General features: G+C 41.0%; 1 protein-coding gene across 3 annotated transcripts in view; it reads left to right on the top strand.

Annotated features, from left to right (window-relative positions):
- Nucleotides 1-22,055, top strand: part of brsk1b (BR serine/threonine kinase 1b) — a 36,324-nt gene extending 14,269 nt beyond the window's left edge. For 2 of the 3 annotated variants that reach the window (XM_085785080.1, XM_085785082.1), the window contains 12 exons: nt 3,158-3,189; nt 4,813-4,977; nt 10,475-10,572; nt 10,732-10,882; nt 11,497-11,557; nt 12,827-13,448; nt 14,910-14,958; nt 15,457-15,580; nt 15,715-15,816; nt 16,172-16,280; nt 19,366-19,455; nt 20,439-22,055. In XM_085785080.1, coding sequence (XP_085641206.1) covers nt 3,158-3,189; nt 4,813-4,977; nt 10,475-10,572; nt 10,732-10,882; nt 11,497-11,557; nt 12,827-13,448; nt 14,910-14,958; nt 15,457-15,580; nt 15,715-15,816; nt 16,172-16,280; nt 19,366-19,455; nt 20,439-20,674 — 1,839 coding nt within the window. In that variant the 3' untranslated portion in view covers nt 20,675-22,055. The remainder of the gene's footprint in view (nt 1-3,157; nt 3,190-4,812; nt 4,978-10,474; nt 10,573-10,731; nt 10,883-11,496; nt 11,558-12,826; nt 13,449-14,909; nt 14,959-15,456; nt 15,581-15,714; nt 15,817-16,171; nt 16,281-19,365; nt 19,456-20,438) is intronic. The other variant, XM_085785081.1, reaches the window with a different exon arrangement.
- The last annotated feature ends 2,490 nt before the right edge of the window (nt 22,056-24,545 follow it).

A 24,545-nucleotide genomic window follows, 5' to 3' on the forward strand; every position in this document is an offset into this window, starting at 1 on the left:
TAGTGTACAGTATAAACAGTATAAACTTTGTGTTTTTGCAATCACTCACCTCAGACAGCCTAATTCTGAAACATCCTGGAAAGACATTACTAAGCGATCGCAGAGCGCCTGCTCTCCCCGCCACAGAAACAAACACTTTTTCCTTGTTGTGATGAGTGATTACATGCAAAAACACAAAGTTTATACTGTTTATACTGTACACTATATGAGTTCAGTGGTGTCTCGTAAGGGTTTGAGTCATGTACCGTAGATATTTGATTGTTTTTTCAGTGTTTGTTGTGGTTGAAAAAATTGCCCCCATAGGTTAGCGTTGTCGCTATCCCTAGCGCCATGGTGTAACTCTGGTTTGCCTGCATCAATTTTAGCTGCGTTTTTTGCTCCCCCCAAACACTGGGTGACCATCAGGAAGACGATTTAGGGGTCAAAAATGACCGGAATTCTCCTTTAATGCTAGGGTTAGGGAGGCTGGATGAGCCTGATGTTATAATAGCATAGTACCCGTGTTCTTAATATGTTGAATTCTCATAGTGTTACAATGAATGGTGCTGGCATCATCAACATCATCATCATCATGTGTTGGACCGCCTCTGGTCATTAGCAGCTCTCTACTGCCCTTTATAGGATTTCAGGAAGTTCTCACTCCAGGAATCCTAAACAATGTTTCCCAGGATAGCATTTATGTTCACCAAACACATTAGTGAGTCTACATCCTAATAGCTTTGAGCTGAATGTATATAAGCTAAGTAGCATTAGCAGTACTTGCTCGACACTGTGGTAAAACAACAACACTATCTATTTTAATTTCCTTGTGGATCATCAACCTGTGGGGGATGTTGACGTGTTGTTTTGGGACATGCAGCCTTTACCTCAGTTTTTTTTTTTTTTTTTTTTTAAAGCACTCCAGTCCGGTCCACTGGAAAAATGTATAAAAATAGCCACATATAGTAGGAATCTGTCACTTCAGAAACATTGGTTCCCCTCTAGAAATGAGAAGTCTGCTTTTGGAGGCCTATATTTAAAATAAAGGGCCAGTTTTTCAGGGATTTCAGGGTGTAAATCTTTCATCATCACTGACAACTGTGATACTTTACAGGTGTTGGAGCAGGATTTAGGAAGGTAGCCGGCAAAATGAAACTTGTGGTTCAACATATGCCAGAGTCCGGCCCATATATTTCCACATCTTTGAAGATTCCTGCTTTTAACCTTATGTATTGTCTGACAGCCACAAGATTTTCTTTGTGTTTGGCATAATAGGTCCAGATGTGGAAGTATTAGGAGCCTGATCTAGGCCATGGAACTAGACAGGAGGAAAAAAAACTACAAAAAAAACAAGCAGGGGCCTGATTCAAGTGGTCAATAGCTGCTGCTCGTTTTGCACCACACTTCAGGTCCTTCGGCTCATGAAGCATAAGCCCCGGCATTTAAGAGGAGGAGGGAGGAAAGAAAAATAAAAGTCCCGGCTCGGGGCTTTGTTTCAAGATGTGACAGAAATAAACCCTGACAGCGGGAGGATGAGGGAGAGAGGATGAGAAAGGTGGAAGGAACAGAGTGCAAAGATGAACTTAAGGTATCGCTTAAAGGCAGGAGGAGATGGAGCCGGCCATGACAGGACTTTTTTAAATTTTATTTATTTCAGTCCTCAAAGGAAAGTTAGCAGTTAGGTAAGCAATATGCAGAGAGGATCCTGAGAGTGTATGCGCAGAACGAATGGGTGAAGCGTCTTCGTCATGGGAGACTGAAAAGAAGGAGCTCTTCCCTCTCACCTAAATGTCAACTTCTCCATACTGAAAGGAAAAGGCTTGAAAAGGAGCCCGTCAGCTCAGGGAGAGACAGACGGGAGGGAGGGAGGGAGGGTGAGTGAATGAATGAATAAATGAATGACTGAGTGAAAGGACTGCTGGGAGAAATTCCACTGCACTGCTCTGCAGGTTATAAAAGGGAGCTGGGATAAAGAAGGCATGTGCTGTTGGAAATGAATTCATGGTTATCAGGCGGAAGAGACAGAGGCGACTGTGATAATGTGGTCGGCACGGCACCGTAAAGTAGTAGACGACAAGAAAGGGAGAAAAAAGTCTGGTCAGTTAGTCATTGGGTTAAAACAGAGCAGATTTAATCAAAGCGGTTCGTCTGATGAGCTGTTGATTAATGAAGCCTGAAACCAGGTCAGACCGTCTCGCTCTCTCTCTGTCTCTCTGTCTCCGCCTGTCTGCTGTCTGCTGCCTGGTTCCCTCCATGGAAACCACCCACCACGCCAGGAAGACACATTTCAAAACCAGAATATCCGTAGTTAGCAAGCTGGGTATTAAAAAAAAAAAAAAAAAATCAACACAGACATTTTTCGGTTTCTCTTATCAGGAGGACGCGGGGATGTCAGATCGCACAGCACTTCATAACTGAGTTAACAAATGCAAAGCTCTGGCTGCGTATCGCTGCGAGCGACTCTTCCTGTCTGCAGATGCACAAATATAGTATTCACACAAGCCCCACTTTTGACTTATTTTTTTTACATTCTTGCAGAACTGCAGCTGTAGCCTACTCCAGTCCCCCAGGAGACACTGTGCAGCACTGATGCGATGGCTAACACACTATGCGGTTCTAATGCGGAGAGAGAGGGGGGGGGACTTCTACAGAGTCTATGGTGCACCAGGGGACTTAGGGAAAACTTCTCCCGGGGTCATCAAAGTAGACGCATGAGTCTACAGCTTTACTTATATTAGGCTCAGGACTGCTTTGAGCTAAATGCTAACGTCAGCCATCCTCTTGGTGGCGATGCTAACATGCTGATGTGAAGCAGGTGTAATGTTTTCTATGTTCACCATCCAACACAGCATGATAACATTTTGTTAATTAGCACTTAACGCAAAGCACAGCAGAGGAGGCTGATGGGAATGTCATTCGTTTTACAGGTGTTTGGTCATAAACGCGGTATAGGAAACATTAAACCTGGACCTTTGACCCTTCATGTGACCCTTCAGCCATCGCTATGCAAAAAAGCTGGGTGTAGCTGTAATGCTGCTGATGTTTTTAGAGTTCCCCCAGTTGGACACTTCATCCATATGGACACATTATGACAGGGTTCAATCAGCTGTAATAGTGGGAAAGCATTTTAAATGTAAATCAGTGCTTTAACGTTGTCTTGTTTTTTTGTTTATTACAGCTAGAAGCAATACAGAAACACGCCTGGTACCAGTAAGTTGCACCTTAAGTTTTCATACTTTTTTCTTACAGTACACTGTGCATTTACCTGTTCCTGCCCTACCGTAACCCTCCCCCCACCAAAATAATGATAATAATAATAATAATAATACATTTTATTTATAGAGTGCCTTTCACCTGTAGAACAAGTCTCAAAGCACTTACAATAAAAATTTTAAAACATACAGAAAACCATCAGGAAAACGTAGTCGAACTCTAAAAGAAACCCCTAAAAATAAGACAAATTAAATGGATAGTTCAACATTTGGCAAATTGGCCCATAGTCATAATCGCTATAGTCATAGCAGTAGGTTCGTTGCCTTTAATTGTTGGTGCAAGCTATTTTTAGAACGGCGGAGCAGAGCCATGAGCTGCTCAGAGCTACGCTACGGAGGCTAGTGGGATTTCTTGGTTTCCCTCATCAAACTCATCAAATACACAATCCAACAACTCCAAACAACTCTGGTGGCCAAGTTGTGACCTGCACATTCACCACGCTATGAGATAATAACAACTCTGTCTGGTAACATTCTGTTATTGAGGTAAATACAGAGACTGCTTGCTGAAAAACTGTCCCTGAAGGCAATGCGCATCAGTGGTTTTGCATGAATTTATAATAGCGACAAATAAAGGTAACAAACCTACTGCTATGACTATAGCGATTATGCAATGGGCCAATTTGCCAAAACATTGAACTATCCCTTTAAGTTAACAATAAAAATCAAAAATACCCCTTGTTATGTTTTATGTTATGTTTCACAACTGTAATTGTCACTATTGTAACGTGCAATATAGCTATTACATCTATAGCCCACTACAGAAAATTATTGTCTCAATGACAATTTAGATTTATACTAAAGGTATAAATATAGTCAAGCATAGTAAACAGGCATGGAGTCTTGGTTACAGCTCATTTTTTAATATAAAATATTTGGAACTGGCTGTGGTACAAGAAGTAATTGAGTAAAATAAAATTAAGCAAAATGTTTAATATTACACTTTTAAAAATTAAAACACTGCATTCAGAATTTTATTTGAATAAAACTGCAGGAGCACACAATACACACATTTTATGCCACTTTATTCTGTTCTGTGTGTTTTTATTTTTAATCATAAATATGAAGATAATTTGTAACTTAGTTACAGTGTAGTATAGTATAACTTATGTTTTTGTATGTTAACCATAGAATAAATCGACCGTGTTTCATGGTGTCCTTGACCTCAGATTGACTGTATTTGAAAACAGTTGAGTGTGGGTTTCTGACAGTCAGTGAGGATCCGTAGTCCACTGAGCTGTAAGCTGCACTTAGACCACATTTGTGTTCCAAATCATCCCCCACCATCTAATCTGACGTTTGGTTAATCAGATGTGACAAACTCCTTTAAACCTTAGATTTTTAGCACTAATATTGTCAACTATTGCATCATGGCCAAATTCATCTATTACCATCCTTTCTTTGTTCAGAATTTGACTTTGACTTTGACTTTTCACTTTACAATAAAACTGTCTAATGTTGGACCTGGCTGTCATCAGTGCTTGCTTTAAACTTTTAGATGTCCATAATGTGTCTAATCGAACACACTAACTAACTACACGCACTGATCTTTTCCCGTCAGGAGTGGTCGTAACGAGCCTTGCCCGGAACAGCCGCCTCCTCGCCGTGTGTGTGTGAAGAGGATCGTGTCCCTGTCGGAGCTGGACCCTGACGTGCTGGAGAGCATGTACTCTTTGGGTTGCTTCAGAGACCGAGCCAAACTCACACAGGACCTTACAAGTGAGGAGTGAGTAAATATGACCCATCAAACATTTGCACTTTAAATGTTGACAGCTGAATATGCTGTGATAAATGCCAACAAGAATCCATATAACACAAACAGCACATGCATGCATACATGGGAACTTTTGTGTCTGTGTCTTGGGACTCTATTACTGTGGTAAAGACATATTCACCTACTGAAGTGCAAAACAACATTTTGACATGATAACACACAAACTATCCTGACAAGATGAAACCAGCCACCACCGTGTCTCAGTTGGACCTGCTGACCCCTGTATACCAGTTATTATTATAACCAGTGTTGGGAGGATTACTTTTAAAATGTATTCCCCTACTGATTACATGTCCTAACATGTAATCTGTGATGTATTTGGATTACTCAAGTAAAGTAATATATTCTGAATACTTTCTGGATTACTTTTAGTTTACTTCAAAATCGCCTGCCTTAGCGCCTTTAACTGGGACACTGAAATTGCTTTAGAGAATGATCTTACACATGAACTTATAGGCTACCATGGCTCATTTAAACTAAAGCATAATAAATGTGTTTGAATTTGTCAAACCACATTTTGATTTTGATCATCCAGCCATATTTAAATGATTTTTTAAAATAGCCAATCACATTGAATTAGTAGGCTTATGCTATATTAAAACTGAGCAGCTTTCTCTGCTCTGGAGTCCAGACTACAGCCTTTGAACCTCTAATACTTATGCAGAATACCCTCGAAAAAAATACACCATTTAAAACAGGTTTTATTTGTGAGTGTAGGACAAGCAGCATGATGATATTTTGAAAATTAAGTAATGACAGGAGCCACTGTTAAATCTGTAGGCTAACACTAAAACTGTACTTAACACTCAGATCCTGTTAAAAATGACTAACGTCCTCCTGTTTTAGTGAGGGACCGCTAATATCCGTCATAAAAAATGTTGAAAAACTGCAATAAAATAAGAATTTTAATAATAATTTTATTTCCTCCAACTATTATGAGAACAGTCATATGTCTGCCTTTGAACAGGGCCAACATTGATTTGTTTGCTTATAGTTTGCTGGAGCATTTCTTTCATTTTATATGGCCATGTAGGCTACAGTTTTTTGTGACAACCTGTGTGTAGTGTGGTAGACTAAAGTAATCCAAGTAACCTTTTTTAAAGAAAGTAACTGTATTCAGAATACACCAATTTAAACTGTAACTATAACGGAATACAGTTACGGTACTCATATTTTGTACTTTAAATACGTAACACCGTTACATGTAATCCGTTACTCCCCAACCCTGGTTATAACCAGCAGAGTCACTGAGATCCTTATGCAGTTATACAGGTGCACTTGTATGCGTGGTTTAAAAAAAAAAAAAAGTCCTAACTGCGTGTATACTTCACAATAATCTCTCTCATTGTGTCTTTGTCTCATTGTGGCCAGTCAGTTACTTACATCATTAATCTGCCTGGATTGACAAGAACAAGAGCAACAGTATCAACAAAGCTTCTTTTATCTCCGTCTCCTGTCTTTCCACCCATCCTTTATAACCAGACTGATCTGATTTCTCGCCACTCACAAACCAGCAGCAGCAGCAGCAGGAGTAGTACAAGCCTGATCAACAAGAACATTTATATTAAAGCTGCACAAATAAATAGTCTTATACTGTACTGTAGCAACAATTAATGAAATGACTATGCAAAAAGTGATGATGCAACATCCAGCCATCTTTCAATTCTGTGACTGTTACATAGCCAACATGACCACCAACGGCTGTTTATTTAGCAGTATTGCTGAGGGCTTTGTTGCTTTGTTGCATCGTTGCATGCATAACAAAGAAGGTTTTAACAGCAGAGGTCCTTCCTCGGGGCAGATAGGATGCTACGTGACTTGGTATTTGGACAATGAGGGGTGGCAGAGGCTGGACACTTAGCATGCCAAGTATTGAAGAAGAAAAAGGTTGCTTTCTCTTGATGAGTAACATTTCTTTTAAACTGGCAAGTAAACAGCTGTTAGTGCAGATGCTTTGTATCTAAAACCACAAGTCACTCCTTTAGTAGTTTAAAGCACGTATTGGCTCATACTCAGTATTTGTATCAGCACATACACTGCAAAAACTCAAAATCTTTCCAAGAATATTTGTCGCATTTCTTGTCAAAATGTCTCATTTTTAGTCAAAACTAATCTCTTTCCACTTAAAATAAGACTCATAACCTAAAAATTTACTTGTTTTTTTAGATAATTTTCACTTGTTTCAAACAAATTTTCACTTGAAATAAGTAAAAAAAATCTGCCAGTGAAAGCAGGTTTTTTGTGCTTGTAATAAGGAAGAAAAACTTGCTCCACTATCAGATTTTTCTACTTATTTATCCTACTTATCCTTGAAAGAAATAAAAAGTGTATAAAAACAAGCTACTTTTTATGTGACACGTCTTATTTTAAGTATAATGAGATTTGTTTTGACTAGAAATTACATTTTGACTCCACAAATATTCTTGGTAAGATATTTGAATTTTTGCAGTGTACCCAATATTGGCTAGAGGGTGGAAGTTGTTCAGCAATTTAAATATCTTGGTGTTATAGTCCATAGAAATTTGACTTAAAACAAAACAAAACAAAAAACCAAAAACATTATTTGCTTCATGTGTCGTAATGTTACATAATTACATAATAATAATAATAACATAATGCACTTGTGTGGGTGAGTGCGTGAATTAAATGTATGGTAGGATATTACTGTATGTGGGAGCAAGAAAATTGTAATGTATTTATTTTAACTAACTATTCTTCTCATTTTTCAGTATGGAATTTCAAATTTTGTATATAATGATGCCATGTGTGGATGTAGGCTAACTGTTTTTAGAGCTTTTCACTAACGCCCGCCTCACTCTCATGTTGTTTTCCGTTGTCTGTGCCCAGGGACTACCAGATGAAAATTAGCTTCCAGTTAAATCTGCCACAACAGTATTGAGCGTTGTCCCTGTTAAATAAACCAAACTAATATTGAGGCGCTTGTACGGGGATGGAGCAAAGAAAATGGGAGCAGGACATCCCCAGTAAATGTCAGCAGCTGATCACAGCCTCACTGAAGCAGACAGCAGCACCTCACAACATTCACAGGCTCTGAACAACAACAACCCACGTTAGCTTTCTTTTTAAAGTCTCAAAACAAACTGTCACTGGGGAGAGGTACACTGCAAACATCACTTCACAGGCTAGATGGATAATCAGCTGCTCAGCTGCAGCACATTATACAGCAATTAAACGTATCTGCAAATGTCACTTGGGTCTGGTTAGACACTAGCCTCGTGCTCGTTCCTCTAATGAATCACTTGCTAACACCATGCGGTCTGTCAGGTGGCTTGTAGCCGCAGCTCAAGTTTATTTACCTTGTCACTCATTTCCACAGGTGTAACACTTAGCTAGCTGCTGTTAGATAAACACCGCTAGGGCTTAATCAAACAGAAAGGAGCATTTCTGATCATTCTAACTTCCTCCTTTTCAAAAATACATAAACTGTCAACAATACATTAAAAAGTCAATGACACATTATCAGAGTAACTGAATCCGGTCTCAGTTGGACTGATGATAAATATGCCAGTGTTGTTACCCTTCCCCCAGTGACCAGATTTGACCAAAAAAAAAAGGTCAACATTTAAATTTAAAGAGGAACTAAGCAGGATTTTTCCTGTGGCTATGCTACATTTTTACCTTCATTAAAAAGCTCCGGAGTAATTGCGATCGTTAACTCCATGACTTGTGACTTGTTACGAGTGAGAACGGCGGCTCTCTGCCTTCACCTGGGGCCTCATGTATCAATGTTGCGTACGCACAAAAAAGTGGCGTACGTCATTTTCCATGCCAACGTTCAGATGTATCAAAAGTGAAATGACCGTGGAAAAGTGCGGTGGCCCACGCCAACTCCATAGCTGGCGTACGCACGTTTCTACAGCTATTGTTCCTTTGGCGACACTTAGAGGTGAAGCTGTGAAACTGTTAATAATGTGAAAACAATTAGTCCTCAGAGTAATGTGCACATCAGAGACACATTTATGAACAACCCATCCACGTGTTGCAATTAGATAGGTGGATATAAAAGCATGCGCAAAGTGGTACCGTCAGCTTTAGTTTTAAGATATTGCAGATGCTGCAGTGCGAAGTGAATATACAGATGCACCACATATTAACAAACATTGAGGCGAGATGGCTGGTTCAGTGCACGATTCATTCATTCAGCATAGTTGGGAACAGATTACAGGCTGGCACTGCAAAGTAAATGTATTTGTTTAATTGTCCTATAACCCCCGATGCACACTGAGCATGTCCGCCCAGATATCACACTGTCAGTGACTTTCTTTTTTTGCTGGTTAAACTACACACGCTGTGTGAAGTACTTAATGTCAATAAACACATGCGTAAAGTTGGACATGTGTCTTTATCAGCCTCCCTGGCGCACTTCTGCATTTATTTACTACGCGATCTGTGTATAAAAAAAGGCAAATGACAATCATAAATCCATTTCACATAATTTAATTATCGAGTACATTGTCTGCTTTCATTTGGGATGACAGCGGTCGTCCGCGTCACATTCACCTTTATATCACACACACACTCTCCCACTCCCCTTTGTAATGGTGCCGGAGGACAAAAAAAAAAAAAAAAGTTTACGCGGCTCAACTTTATCGTGGAGCACCTTCAACTCAAATTTTGTTAAATTGCTCTTCCTCACAGTTTTTCATGGTGTTATCTGAAGAGAAGAGAAGAGAAGAGAAGAGAATCATTGGTGCAGGCCTTATTTACATTGATTTGCATATTTAGATGGAGGCGTGGACAGGGAGGAGTTCGGCACTTCTACATGTGCGCTCAATTCCAAGTTGACTAGGATGTACAAAGGAAAAGTGCTTGGATCCATGCGTACGCACACTTCCACGCAAGTATTGATACATGAGGCCCCTGGCGTCTCATGGCTGAAAACCAACCTTGCAACATCAGTGGAGTACCTGGTCGCCGCCCCAGTGTCCCAGCTCTCGTCTCTGCACACCGCGACACAAACGTGCTCCGTAACCCGTAATCTTTTGTTAATGACAGTTAAGACTACACAAACACACACGTCATAACATCGTATATGTTATGTAACATTATCCACCGCTCCTTGTATTGATTTTTCACCAGCTTCGTTGTAAACAAATGCACATGGCTGAGAGGAGGGTTAGCAAAACAGAGGAAAAGCAAGCAGACTTGCATAGTTCCCCTTTAAGTTGTGTTTTGAATAGTAGAAACAGAAAGAATTTAAAGTTTCTCATTCATCTTATTTATAAACTGTTTATTAAATGTTACTTATTATACTGTATGACTTCACCTGGCCACTCATTTTTGCCTTGTGGACATCAGGACTTTTTCCAGACAGTCAGAAGAAGTTGTCAGCTGTGATGACACTGGTTATATCAGTCAACAACTGTCTGCCTCTTTTTGTTCCGAACCTTTAATTCCTGTGTCTCATGTGTCTTCACTGTGTCTGCAGGGAGAACCAGGAGAAGATGATCTACTACCTCCTGTTGGACAGGAAGGAGCGCTACCCCAGCTGTGAGGATGAGGATCTGCCTCCCAGAAATGATGTTGGTGAGAACAGTAGCTCTTTGATCCCTTCACGGTCTAAACAAGAACAACAAATGTTTTGTCAAGAACACAGTTTAACCTTAAAATCATTTTAAAGGTTTAAAAAAATGTCCAACTCTGTTCGTTCTCCACTCTGTTCTATCAATATCTCTCTCCTCTAAGACCCACCCAGGAAGCGTGTGGACTCCCCCATGTTGACACGTCACGGCCGCTTTCGTCCAGAGAGGAAGAGCCTGGAAGTCCTCAGTGTCACGGATCAGGGGTCTCCCACGCCACCTCGCAGGGCCCTGGACACTAATGCACACAGCCAGAGGTATGAGGGTCAATGACCTGATGCAACCCACTGTCAGGTGGTGTAACTAGTATTTTTTTCATACAAATCTGACTATATACAGGAAAATAAATCTGGACTGAAATGTGGAATAAATGTAATTCATGTTTGCAATGCAACACTATTTTACAATATTTGTCACACATTATTTTGAAGAAAAGCTTTTTGTTTTTAGGGCATGTCCTGCCCAGTGTTGCTAAAATGCATTATAATCAAATTATAGAAACACAGAAAAAAAAAAAAAAAAAAATTCAATTTAATGTTTTCAGAAGAAAGTATATTTTTATGTACACTTAAATCCACTGTAGGTGGATAAAATATTCAATATTTATTATTGGCACTTTTATAGCAGATCGACTCAGTCTACTTTATTGTCGATTGAACTTAAATAAAACGGAAAATTATCTTTGGCACTGGCATGGGTTACAAAAAATACGTACATTAGACAGTAGACAAACACATTACATTACATAGTAGATTGTTGTTGAATTATTATCACATCTGGAAATAATATTGTAACTTCAGGATTAAAAACTACTGAATGGTCTTGTGAAGTTCACTTAAGGGACTCACTGTCATGTTTCTGTCTTCAAAAGGTCTCGTTCAGTCAGCGGAGCGTCCACAGGTCTGTCCTCCAGTCCAATGAGCAGTCCCAGGGTAAGAACTTTATTCTCATGTATTCTCCTCTGCTGTGTCCACCTCTGCTTTACATTATCCAAGCTCCTCTTTTCTCTTCTCTGGTCCATTTTACCTCCATTTTTCTCTCTTCACCAGGAAGCATTTCAATCACATTCAGTCGGAAGTGACTATTGTATTAATGCATTATTTAATGTGATACCTTTTGATTCTGATTTTGCTGTATCAGATATCCATAACCACAGCAAGAAACAGGGTTTTATCAGTTATATAAGATGACTACCACTCTTATGTCTGTACTGTAAATATGACGCCATAACCAGCAGCGGGTTAGACTCACATTAAAGGGATACGCCCACATTCTCTCTGATTGTTTCACCTAAAATTCGCTCTAATTTTATTTTATCACTCAGAAAAGAGTTGACCAATTTAAAGGGAGTCTCACAGCCCCGTCTCTTCTGATTGGCTCACAGCCCTGTTGCTACCAGAGTTTCAGAGAGAATCCTGAGCGAGGCGATGTAAAACTACACTGAGATAGTTCTAGGTTCTTATAACAGCAAATATATCTTTTCATGGATCAACAACAAACACGATGTAACCTGGTAATTTGTGAGCTTTAGAGGTGCTGGAGGGCGGATTTAGCTTCAACAGAGTCTCATAACTCTCAGCAGGAAAACAAATTAGAATTCCTAAACTTATTAACTTAAAAAAAGACTCACTGACATGTTTAATGAAAAATATAATAAATGTTCCTTCACTTCTGCCATCTGGTGTGGATGAGCTCCCAGTTATTGTCCTTTAACTAGATGAAACAGTCTCCTGAAGTCACCACACTGCTCATTTATCAGTTGGTGCTCTTCGCAGTGTGGTTATTTTCTCATGCCCGTCTTTCTACTCTTTTCTTTTTCTGTGTATACACATTATAGTAAACAAACATGTATCATCGGGTGCTTCAATATATAAATATCTGTTTTGGCCATCAAAAACACAAAAAAAACAAATTTCCTGTGATCTTTATTCTCTCTGGCTCTAAATGTCATGCCTCTCCATCATACTGTCACATTGTCAGCCCATGCACATTCTCATTTCATGGACACGCCGTGACGCCCCCTACAAAAGTCTGTGTACACGCGGGGACTGAAACACACACAATAACACATAATTATAGTCAGCAGCAGTAGAGATCAAAGTCAGATTCCCTCTGTTGAAGTATCATGTCCATGCATCATAATTCATGTCCATTACTTTCTGTCCATCCCTCTGTCCTTCTTTTCTTCCCATATTTCTCAGTCTGCCCATCCGAGCCCGGTCTTCACTTTCAGCCAATCAGAAGTCACCGCCACCTCTGCTTCCTCCTCCAAAGACCCCAAAGCGGGAAGTTCTACCAGCTCTCGGCCCACCCGTCCACCGCCTGACCCCAAAACCCAGACCCTGCCCTCAAAGGGCCCCGCCGACCGGCCCCAGCTTTACTCCATGAAGTCCCTCCCTCTCCAGGCGCCACTCTCCCCGTCACCGTCTCCGTCCCCGCTCCTCTCCCCCATTCCACGCTTCTTCAACTTCCCCTCTCCGTCCTACTTCAAGTCCAAGAACGTCCACTCGTCCTCTAACTCCTCTGCCACCCCCCCTCCTGTCTCACAGGTCACGCCACAGGGCTCCCCGCTGCCCACCCCGCTGGGCACGCCCGTGCACCAAATCCAACACCCCTCCTCCTCCACCACCCCTCCCTCCTCTTCCTCGTCGTCCTCTTCTTCCAGAGCGGACGGAGCCGGCGGGGCCTCAGTGACCCCGCCGCCCAGCCCGGGCAGCAGCGGCGGGATGGCCGCCTCCAGCTCCGCCCACTGGAGAACAAGGCTCAACTCGTTCAAAAACAACCTGCTGGGCTCGCCGCGCTTCCATCGGCGCAAACTGCAAGGTGAGCGAAAACTGAAACAAAGTGAATCCTCTCTTCTAGCTGAATTAATGTCTTATCCTAAAAATGACTTTTTAAGCTAGTATATAAATTGAGTGACAGGCTAATCAGATGTTTTTACTCTGGGTCCGAATTGCATTAATGTCGGGGTGTCAAACGTGCAGCCCGTGGGCCAAAACCAGCCCGGCAAAGGGTCCAATCTGGCCCTCAGGAAAGTTTGAAAATGACATAGAAGACAGAAGAGGCATGATATTGTTGAAATTGCACATACGTACATTAAAGGGACAGTTCCACATTTTGTCAAACTGGCCCATTGCCATAATCCCTGCAGTCATAGCAGTAGGTTCGTTACCTTTGATTGTCGGTGCAAGCTGTTTTTAGAATGGCGGAGCAGAGCTGCGAGCTGCTCAGAGCTACGCTATGGAGGCTAATGGGATTTCTTGGTTTCCCTCATCAAACTCATCAAATACACAATCCAACAACTCCAAAACGCTCTGGTGGAAAAGTTGTGACCTGTCGAGTTGTTTTCGAGGCAAATGCAGAGACTGCTTGGCGAAAAAATGCCCCCGACGGGAACGCGCATCAGCGATTTCGCACAAATTTACCTCTGGAACAACTCTGTCGCGTAATGTTGCGTTATTTTTTCATAGCGTGGTGAATGTGCAGGTCACAACTTGTCCACCAGAGCGTTTTGGAGTTGTTGGATTGTGTATTTGATGAGTTTGATGAGGGAAAACAAGAAATCCCATTAGCCTGCGTAGCGTAGCTCTGAGCAGCTCGCGGCTCTGCTCCGCTGTTCTAAAAATAGCGTGCACGACAAATAAAGGTAACCAACCTACTGCTATGACTATAGGGATTATGGCAACGGGCCAATTTGCCAAAATGTTGAACTATATATATCCCTTTAAGAAATTTCAGGTTGTTCATACTATTAACTGTAAACATCCTAATAATGTACTAAAACAAAGGAAAAAAAAGTTTTTTATTTATAGGTTAAAATGCCATTATTTTACTAGTCTGGCCCACTTGAGAACAAATTGCACTGTTTGTGGCCCCTGAAATAAAATTAGTTTGACACCCCTGCGTTAACGTGATTGGTGGGATAGACCACGTGCTGCTTCGATCAGAGAACAGCAGGTGAGGAAAGCTCGAATAGTTGTAGACAATCTCAGCTCAAGCGCCACACATCTGTAACATCTGACAGCCGATCATATATACATCACAGGATGTGTGAGCGTGAACTCGATGCTCCACTCTCTAACAGGTTAAATCACATTCATCTGACTCTGCATCTGTATCCAAGACGGAATCTATTATTAACAAGAAAGTGGCCTGTGGCTGTGTTGAGTAATTTCAGATTCTGAGATAATTTGTAATTAGTGTAATTAAATAAGCGCCTGTCATCAAGATTCACTGCCCCTGTCCTTTTCTTTCTCCCTCTCTTTTTTGCTCTTCTTTTTTTAGTCCCTACATCCGAGGACATGTCCAGTTTGACTCCAGAGTCCAGTCCAGAGTAAGTGCGCATTTTCTATGTGCAATACAAAACAAGAGCAGTTTCACTACAAAGTCCATTTAGAAGCTTTCCTGGAGCTTTTCATGTTTCAAGATCCAGGAGGGGAGACTTCAGCTGTAGTTTCCAGGGTTGAACAGTATTTCCTCTTCTTTTGACGGGAGCTGACAAACTGCCTTGTCAGCTTTGCCTTTAAAGATATAGGGGCATTTTCTCAGGAGTTTGTAGAGACCAAAAAGAAATGAGTCTAATATTCATGAGGTGGCCATAAACACATCTCCACATAAATGCTAATGTGTCTGTAGGATGTGTAAAAAACAGTTGGCACTCACTACAGGTTTGACTGACTTTTTCTTTCTTAATGGCAGACCAAGGTGATTCATTAATCTCCCTGCGCGTGACACCAGATTAAATCAATCTAGAGCGTCTAACTTGATCTGTCTAATCTTTGACATCAGTGCAGTGGAGTGTTGGTTCACTGACGACAGCGTTTATTTGCAGACTGGCCAAGAGGTCCTGGTTCGGTAACTTCATCAACCTGGAGAAAGAGGAGCAGATCTTTGTGATGATTCGAGACAAACCGCTCAGCTCCATCAAGGCTGACATCGTCCATGCCTTCCTCTCTGTGAGTGTGATGGAGCTCAGATAAGCCTGAGCATTACCTTATTTGCTATTTATAAAAAGTTTATAACGACAATTTATCTTTTTTTTTGTTTGTTTTTGGGTTGAACATCACCCTTTTCTTTTGTCTCCCTTTAGATCCCGTCCCTCAGCCACAGTGTGGTGTCTCAGAACAGTTTCCGGGCAGAGCACAAGTCCTCTGGTAGCACCGCTGTCTTCCACAAGCCTGTCAAGTTCCAGGTAATACTTCATTTTTAATCTCTTCAGCCCTGAAGAGTTGAAGGATGAGGATAAATATCCATGACCTGCTTTCAAGAAGCTTCTGTATAAAGCAATCTATTAGTAGTAATCTTTATTGGTAATAGCTTATCTAATCTTAATTGATACTCAAAATACAGCAAAAATTGAATATACAATATAAGATAAGGCTATGATATATTATTTAAAGAAAAGACATCATATTTTTTAATTTGTTGAAAATCTACAGAATGCAACAATAGCTTTTTCTACATACTGTATCTCATCGGAATTCTGATATGAAATGGCTGTTATCTTGAAAATGATAAAGATGAAAACGGGTCCTTCTCTTCTGTAGGTTGACATTGCTTTCTCTGAAGGAGAGAGGGAGCGAGAGAGAGAACGAGCCGAGAGGGAAGGAAGAAGAGAGATGGGCATCTACAGCGTCACCTTCACTCTAATAGCAGGTAGAGGAATATGTTGTTTTTTTTTCTTTCAACCTTTATTTAACCAGGTAAAGCTTATTGAGATATAGAATCTCTTTTTCAAAAGTGACTTGGCCAAGAGGCAGCAAAATTACAAGTACAAGCAGTAATACAAATAAATAACAATAAAATGAAATGATCTGGGATAGATTGAAGGAAGTGCAACATCTGATTTAAAAACAGTGACAGAGCCCAATGCTTTCGAGTTCCTTAGTTTTAAAGGTATGTGTAGGAATTCCCCCCATCTAGCGGTGCGGTTGCATATCGGAACGTATTCTTGATGTTGCATTCACGTGAAATCAGGCAGATGTCAGACAGACAACAGACGCTGCATGTAACAGGATAAACAAGCGTCTATGTAAACAAGTGGTCCGCCAGCACGAGGCAAAACAATACAGACGTGACAATATGTTGTCATGGTGATGTCGTATTGTTTACCTGACCCACGTTTTACCGTCTTTCTCTCGTGGAGTAAAATGACATCCGGTTGGTTTGCCGACGGCCCTCTGCCTGACTGCACCTGAATGCAACATCAGTGCCTCCGTCCTTCCTCACACTACACAGTGGTGACAGTTTTAACAGGCGCTACCTGGAAAACTTTCTCCCCGAGCCGACACCTCCGCTGAGTTTCTGTGGTTACCTACGGTCACGCTGCCACTGAACGTAAAAAATGGCGATGCAACATGGCAGCCTCGGTTCAGTACGTCGCCCACTTATGTATTTGTAACGACTTGTAACAACTCATTCTAAGGGACGAGAAAGCTTTCATTTGTATGCGGGTGTGATTCGACTTCAGTGAAATATGTATTTATGAAAGCAATATTTGATTTTTGCTAATAAAAAGCCAAATAAGTTACATACTGGGGCTTTAAGGATCTTAACAAGGTTATCAAGAGGGATCAGGTTCGACAATTTAATTCATCTTGCAGAGATTTCCATGCAGAGGGAGCAGCAAAACGAAATGCCTTTTTCCCCAGTTCTGTGAAAACATGTTGAAGGGAGGTATAGTAGGCAGAGACGTTAGTGAGAACTGCAATGGAGCATTTTTACAAGGGACAGGATTATTAATGATAAGAATTCACACAACTACGATGGATAGAGAATGGATGGTGGATTCAGCATTTACAGTCCAACAACATTTGTCCATAGTAACTAAAGGGCTCCATCAAGATTACACAGCACAAGAAGCAGCGTGTTCATATCTAGAGGAGCAAAGTGTGGGAGGAGGGAACAGAAACTGATGAAATCATCAATGCACCTGATTTATTGCTTCTTTGCTGACTCATGAAATATAGACTTATCAGTAAAAGATGAAGAGACGCCACAACACTGTAATCAAGTGTATTTTTAACACAGTTGTACCCATACAGTTGCCAAACCGACTGCTTGAATACTTTGATGCCCAGCAGGCCTGGACTGGTGTGATTTATTTCAAGAAAGGTGTTGAATGAAATGTTTGAACGTTTTAAGAGCACCACAATGATATCGCACTGACAGTGCCAGAAGTGTCTTCTCTTCAACCAGAGTTGCAAATTAGCTAACAGAGAACAGTTCCTCTGTGTCTGAAACAGCTCTTTGTCTCATCATGTCTGGTGACACTTCATGAATCATGGAAGTCCTTTAGCTTATTGCAATTTGATCTCAAGTGTAAAATAATAGCCTAATAACTTATGAATAACGATGACTAAATTTTAATTTTTCCTTTGTTTTATTTATTTGTTTATTTTAAAAGGGACAGTGTACATTAATAACATCTTTTTAAAAAATGTACATGTACTCAAAAAGGATCATTTTAATCAGTGGTCCCTCTGCCTGATGTTAAAGGGCAGAAGAACCACAATAATAAAACCCATTATATACACATTATTATATACACAGTTGAAAGACAATAAAGACACATCTACTATTGCATGATGCTCTTATATACTAATAATAAAATCAGCATCAAATTTAATTTTTGTTTGTTAACAAGCCATTTCTCAGCATTCTGCTTAAATGAGTTGTATGATGAGTTGTTATAGTTCAAAGACGTACCAGTACATGATTAAGATGTTTACAGTTATTGAACTCTTCTTTTACAAAACATGAACAGCTTGAAATTTCTTTCTGTGTGCAGTTACAACAATATTTTGCCTCTTCTGTCTTCTAATGTAATGTAATTTTCACACGGCCCCTCTGGTCGTACATTTGATACCCCAGGCTTATTGCTTTGGTTTTCTTGGGTCATAACTCCATAAATGTTTCTCTCTCATCACTACCATAACATTGTTTTCAGCTGAAACCAGCAGCATCAACAGCAGGGCTAAGAGGATTTACTGGCAGTGGGTGGTCAGAAACATTTTTTCACTGCCACCAAGTGGACAAAAATAGTTATTACATGGAATTTGAGACGCATTCATTCTCATTTAAAGCAGATATCAGTGGAATGTTTTTGTTAATATAAGTCCTAAATAGTCCTATTTTCCTTCAGCAATCACTTACATGAAGTATTTCAGCCTAAACACGAGTCTCTCCGTCACTCTGCTCTGCTGTAACCCGAGGAGAAAATTTTCCTTGTGGGATACAAGTGTTATCCAATGAGGGGAGAGAACGGCATGAAGGGCTGTGTGTGCAGCCAAGGGATGCGCGTGAATGTGGTGACGTAGCACGAGGACCAATTGATGCCTGACAAGGGCGGGGGCTGCTAACTCATGGTGCGTTCAAGGAAACTCGTACTTTGTGTTTTTCCTTCCTGTGAAGTCATACCAGTTCGATCTGGTACGAGTTCACGGGTCGGAAGTTACGAGTGGCCGTTATAGGGAACTTTCACAGACAACAGGACGGTAAAAACACGAGCTACGGGTTACCTGGAACGCTACCAAGTCGTAGTTGTGACTTGAAGCTGTAACTTACGGTTTCAAAAGCCTGCCTTGAACACAGCATTAGCCGAAACGGCCGTGCCACTGATATCTGCTTTAAGGGTTCAGTGTGTATTTTCAGTTTAGTTGAGCACTTGAAATGAACACTCTCTCAGCCAGGTCGACCTACAGTCATATAACTGACCAGCTGACCCTCTGTCACCTCTCAGGTCCCAGTCGCAAGTTCAAAAGAGTGGTGGAAACCATTCAGGCTCAGCTCCTGAGTACTCATGATCAGCCCTCTGTGCAGGCACTTGCTGGTGAGTAACACACACAACACACAACACACACCCATACAGTGCCTTGCAAAAGTATTCACACCGCTTGAACTTTTCCGCATTTTGTCACGTTATAAGCACAAACTTTAATTTTATTGAGATTTTATGTGATAGGCTAGACTACATGTTTGTACAATAGAGATTAAATGTTTGTACTTTTTAAAAAATATATAAACAAATGTCTAAACTACATGTTTGCACATTTATTCTGAAATATATATTATAAACAAATATCTAGACTACATATTTGCACATTTATTCTGACATATATGTAAAGACAAAATATCTTAACTACATATTTCAACGATTATTTTGGAATATATGTTAAATACAAATATCTTGACCACTTACTTTTCCATATATTTTGAAATATATTTCAAAAGCAAATCATCTTTCTAATTGCCTGCCAGACAAATTATCATTCATGACATCATGACCATTAACTGCTAACTGTTTCAAAACTCAGTGGGTTTGCAAAAGAGGGTCCCCAGCCAGAAGCTAATGCTATTCGGGGGGCCCTGCCATGGAAAAGTTTGGGAACCGGTTTGGGCTAAACGACTCTGTCTCGTAACGTTTCGTTATTATCTCATAGCGTGGTGAATGTGCAGGTCACAACTTGTCCACCAGAGCGTTTTGGAGTTGTTGGATTTTGTATTTTATGAATTTGATGAGGGAAACCAAGAAATCCCATTAGCCTCCATAGCGTAGCTCTGAGCAGCTCACGGCTCTGCTCTGCCGTTCTAAAAATAGCTTGCACCGACAATTAAAGGAAACAAACCTACTGCTATGACTATAGGGATTATGGCAATGGCCAAAACAATTTGCCAAAATGTTGAACTATCCCTTTAAGTTTGTGGCGGTGACAAAACGTGGAAAGTTCAAGGCACTGTTTATGCACAACATGTACCAGTAGTTGGTTTGTTTCACATCTTTTCCACCCTGATTCTGACCTTCTTGTCTCTCAGATGAGAGGAACGGTCAGCTTTCCCGCCAGCCCAGCACTCCTTCACGCCAGAACTCTCGGCGTTCCGAAAGTGGATCGGATCGGGGAGAGAGGGAGCGCGCAGCGGATGGAGGCAGCGGCAGTGGCAGCGGCAGCGGCAGTGGGAGCAGCAGTAGCACCGCCTTACAGAGGCGAGAGTCAGGGAAAGACAAGACCAGACTCCTCTCATCGTCAAACGGGACCCAGTCTCATCCCTGAGAAGAATGTTGCGGAAGAGAGGCCTCTCTCTCTTCCTTCCTTCTGTCCTTCCCATATCGTTTCCTTACCTGTTTCCTTACTTTCTGCCTTGCTTCCCACCATGACTCCCTCGCAAAGGGACGGAGGAGGGAGGGAGTTTTTCCCTCGAAGCTGATCTAAGGATATGACGGAGGATTTCCCCCCGCGAATGGCTGATTCCAGCAGAAATGGCGGGTGCGGGTCGAGCTGATCTCTAGTCAGCCTTCAAGGGCAGCTTCAACCCCCCTCCCCCCAGAGGGACAAGGCTAAAGACGGGGATGTCCAAAAAGTCCAAACCTTACCAGAGAAATACATGACAAAGTCACAGCCAGGGAAACACATGGTTCACCCACTCCGACCAATCAAAGAAAGCACATTACCTTCCCGCCGACCAATCACAATGTGACACGTGGCTCAACTTCAACAGGAGACGTCCTGTCAGTCAGTCGAAACGCTACTGACCAATTACAAAGCACCTCAAGCCATTGTCATTTTTCATTTTAATGTCCAGCCAAACGTCACCAGGATCATCAAACGCCACCTGACCGAACATGATGAGTCACATGACCAGAGACCTGCTCTCTTCTCCTCCCCACTTTCTAATTGAAGACATGCATACTCAGCAAGCGCAGAAACAAAATGGTGGTGTCTCTTGAGAGAAGGAACGAGTTAATCTCGAGTTAGACTTGATTGTTAACGTGGATTTTATCTACAAGTCACGAGCAACCGAGGAGTCCGAGAGCAGAGCCGAGCAAACAGAAGAAATGAACGGAGAATGGATCTGAGGCGGTCTACATAACAATGTAGCCCCCTACAGCTAGGTGAAAATCAAAATAAAACGAACACAACAACTCTTCCTTGAGTGTACGACAAACATCCAAGTCCCACAATTATTTCTGAATTACACTGATAAAGCTATGATACCGTATTGCCTTTAACGGAGGAGGAACAAGTGGATAGCTAGTTAGATTTAGCCCCTCTTTTTCAGGACACTAGTCACATCACAGGTAGAATCTCTCACAAGTCAAGACTCCCACCGGAGGAGAGGGAGACGAATAGATAGAGACAAAACTAGCAACAGGTGTCCATTTGGTAGCCGAGTAACGGACAAAAGAACGAGTTGCCAAAAGCCTCTTCAGACAATGAAAGTGTGTTGTGTTGTTGAAGGATTAGTCGTAGTCTTAATAGAACATTGATACGCCATGTTGGACACTGGAAGAGTTATTGTTCTCTGTAGTTTCTCTGACATACTGGCTGTAAAAGACAGGGAACACAGTCCAGGGCCATTGTTTAATGCAAAAGTGCTTTACAATGTTAAGCTCAAGTTAAAATGAGGCTTCAGCTTCCCTCCCTTGTTCAGCAGTAGGCCTAAATTTAAAACTAGGGATTGTAGACCTGTTGATTGATTTAATTCATGGGGCTTATGAGTTTAATCAGCCAGCTACAACTGTGAATCACCCGTCAGTTGAAACCAAGTATAATATTATGATTCATATTTTCGATTGTGGTAAAAAATTAGGATAGTTTGGACATTTTTACAGACAAGTTTTACAGATTTCGTCAGGACTCTAGAAACCTACACTGAAACTGGGACCGTCCCACAGCTGCCAGAGAGGGACTAAACAAGCAAACTGACATAACTTTGTTTCTATGATTACAGTTCAAATATATGCACAACTGCCTCAAAGCCTCAAATTAACCTTAGCTCAGCTTTGCCATTGTGAGACTGATTTGTATTTCTTATCCAGAAAGGGCCACTTCAGCACCAGTATGGCGAGGGTGAACGGTTACAGTGACCAATACCTCTTTCAGTGTTTCTACTGGTATGTGGATACTGTGTACTAAGAATGACTTGAACCCATCCTAACCTAACTCTAATGAAACCTAAAAGCCATGAAAATACTGTACTTGGAAATTTAGAATGAAAGTAGAGAGGCTGGTTGAACCGGACAACCGAGTGTTTAAGCTTCGTAGAGCAGTAATTAGGCACCCGAAACCCTTCCCATGATCCTCTTTGTTTGACAATAGAAGGAGAACGATGCAGGGCTCACAGAGAGCCCCAACAAAAGCCTCAACTCTTTCTGCCTGTACATGGAGAGGTGAAGGGAAGACGAGAGAGGCGGGAGGAGAGGAACCAATAATGTAGAACTTTTAACAGGAGGGGAAACGAGAAGAAAGAAAAAAAAAAAAGACTTGGTCGGGTCTTTTGTCACAAAAACTCTGCATATGCCTGGAGAGAGGAAAAGGAAAATTCAAGCCACACATTAAGAATGAAGTTTTTTGCTCATGTTGTGTTTTTTTTTTTTCTTTTTGACTTTCCATTCCTTTTCTTCCACTCTTCTCTGGTCTTTCTGTGTTTTTTAAATGTTTTGTGTTTGTGCCACCAGCAAAATTAGAGGGCGGTGCCAGCCATGTGAATGTTAAACTTTTGAAATTATTGCAAGAGTGTAAACATATTTTGTTCTATATTTTTATTGAAAATGTATTTATTTATTTATCTATTTATTTATTTACCACGTATTTGTCGAAGGTGTCATATTTTTTTTTTGTTTTTATTTGCTATGAAAGGAACAGTGGTAGATGGGTGAAGACAGAGAAATGTAACATTTCACACTGCAGAGCAAACCAGCTTTACCTGAGGAAAATGAGAAATAGCTCCTTTTTTGTAAACTGGTGGTTCAAAATGTGTTCTACCACCAGCAGGTTAAAGTTTTCACTTATCCAGTGAAATATCTCATTGTATACCTGATAATTTCGCAAAATTCACATTCTCCAATCCGTCTGACTCTTCATTTAGCGCAGTCGTCATGTCAAAGTTTAGGTTTACTACTACTTTCGAGCTATGACATACGGCAGAAATAACACCTCCATTAGCCTCAGCTGCACTTTGTGTTTAGAGCTACAGTGTAACTGAGAAATGTTCTCATGCTAACATGGTAAAGTTAGGTCAACATGGAAAAACACCATGTTGCTGAACAGTAGCATGTTAGCATTGTTTTTCTTAGCATATTAGCATGCTGGTGTTTGAGCCCTTAGCCTGTGAGTGCCTCACAGAGCTGCTAGCATGGCTGCAGGCTTGTAGACCTACTCACATTCAGAACTTTAAAGTGATAGTTTGGGTTATTTGACATAAGGTCATGCTAAGTATTTAAATATAGCGTATTAGCTAACTGAGCAGCAATACCACTAATATGCTGCTGTTGGGGTGAGCAGAAACCACTGAAAATGTTTTAGCCACTTTAAAAATGCCAACAGACAGTGCCAACATCTGTTTTAAGTGTATGTTTTATTTAGAACATTTTTACTATTTTACCTTGCCACCAAACAACACTTGACTTTGGAACTACATTTTTTAACCACTGAACTACCGTATTCCTGCATACAAGCTGTTTGAGTCAAAAAAAAAAAAAAGCAAAACATTAGTAGCCTAAACTTATGTTTAGGAATACAACTGTTCAAAAGCATACACTTAAAATGAGGCTTTTTTTCCAATTGGTATTTGTTAAAGAGGCTAAAACACATTTTTCTGCCTGGCCCCATCAACATGACTCAGGTTCTACTGAATTCTATAGGATCTGATTCAGGTAACAGCCTGACCACGCAGGTGCGTCTCACTAAAAACCCACCTGTCACTTTAAAGTATTCACCGACAGCGACTGCAAATACAACTCTGTTCCTGTCATTTTCATTCCTTGTGAAACATTCAGTGTTCATTCATGCATACAAGCACCCTGCTAAAACCATTACACAAAGCTAATTGACATTCACTAGTGTTTTCACCCACTCTGCACACTTTACTGAATCTCAGCTGAGGGAGAATAGAGAGAAACACTCACTTTTTGACTTTTTTCTT

Source organism: Trachurus japonicus, chromosome 8, assembly GCF_045865225.1.
Source record: "Trachurus japonicus isolate A0001 chromosome 8, Traja_1.0".
In the NCBI taxonomy this organism is placed as follows: Eukaryota; Metazoa; Chordata; class Actinopteri; order Carangiformes; family Carangidae; genus Trachurus; species Trachurus japonicus.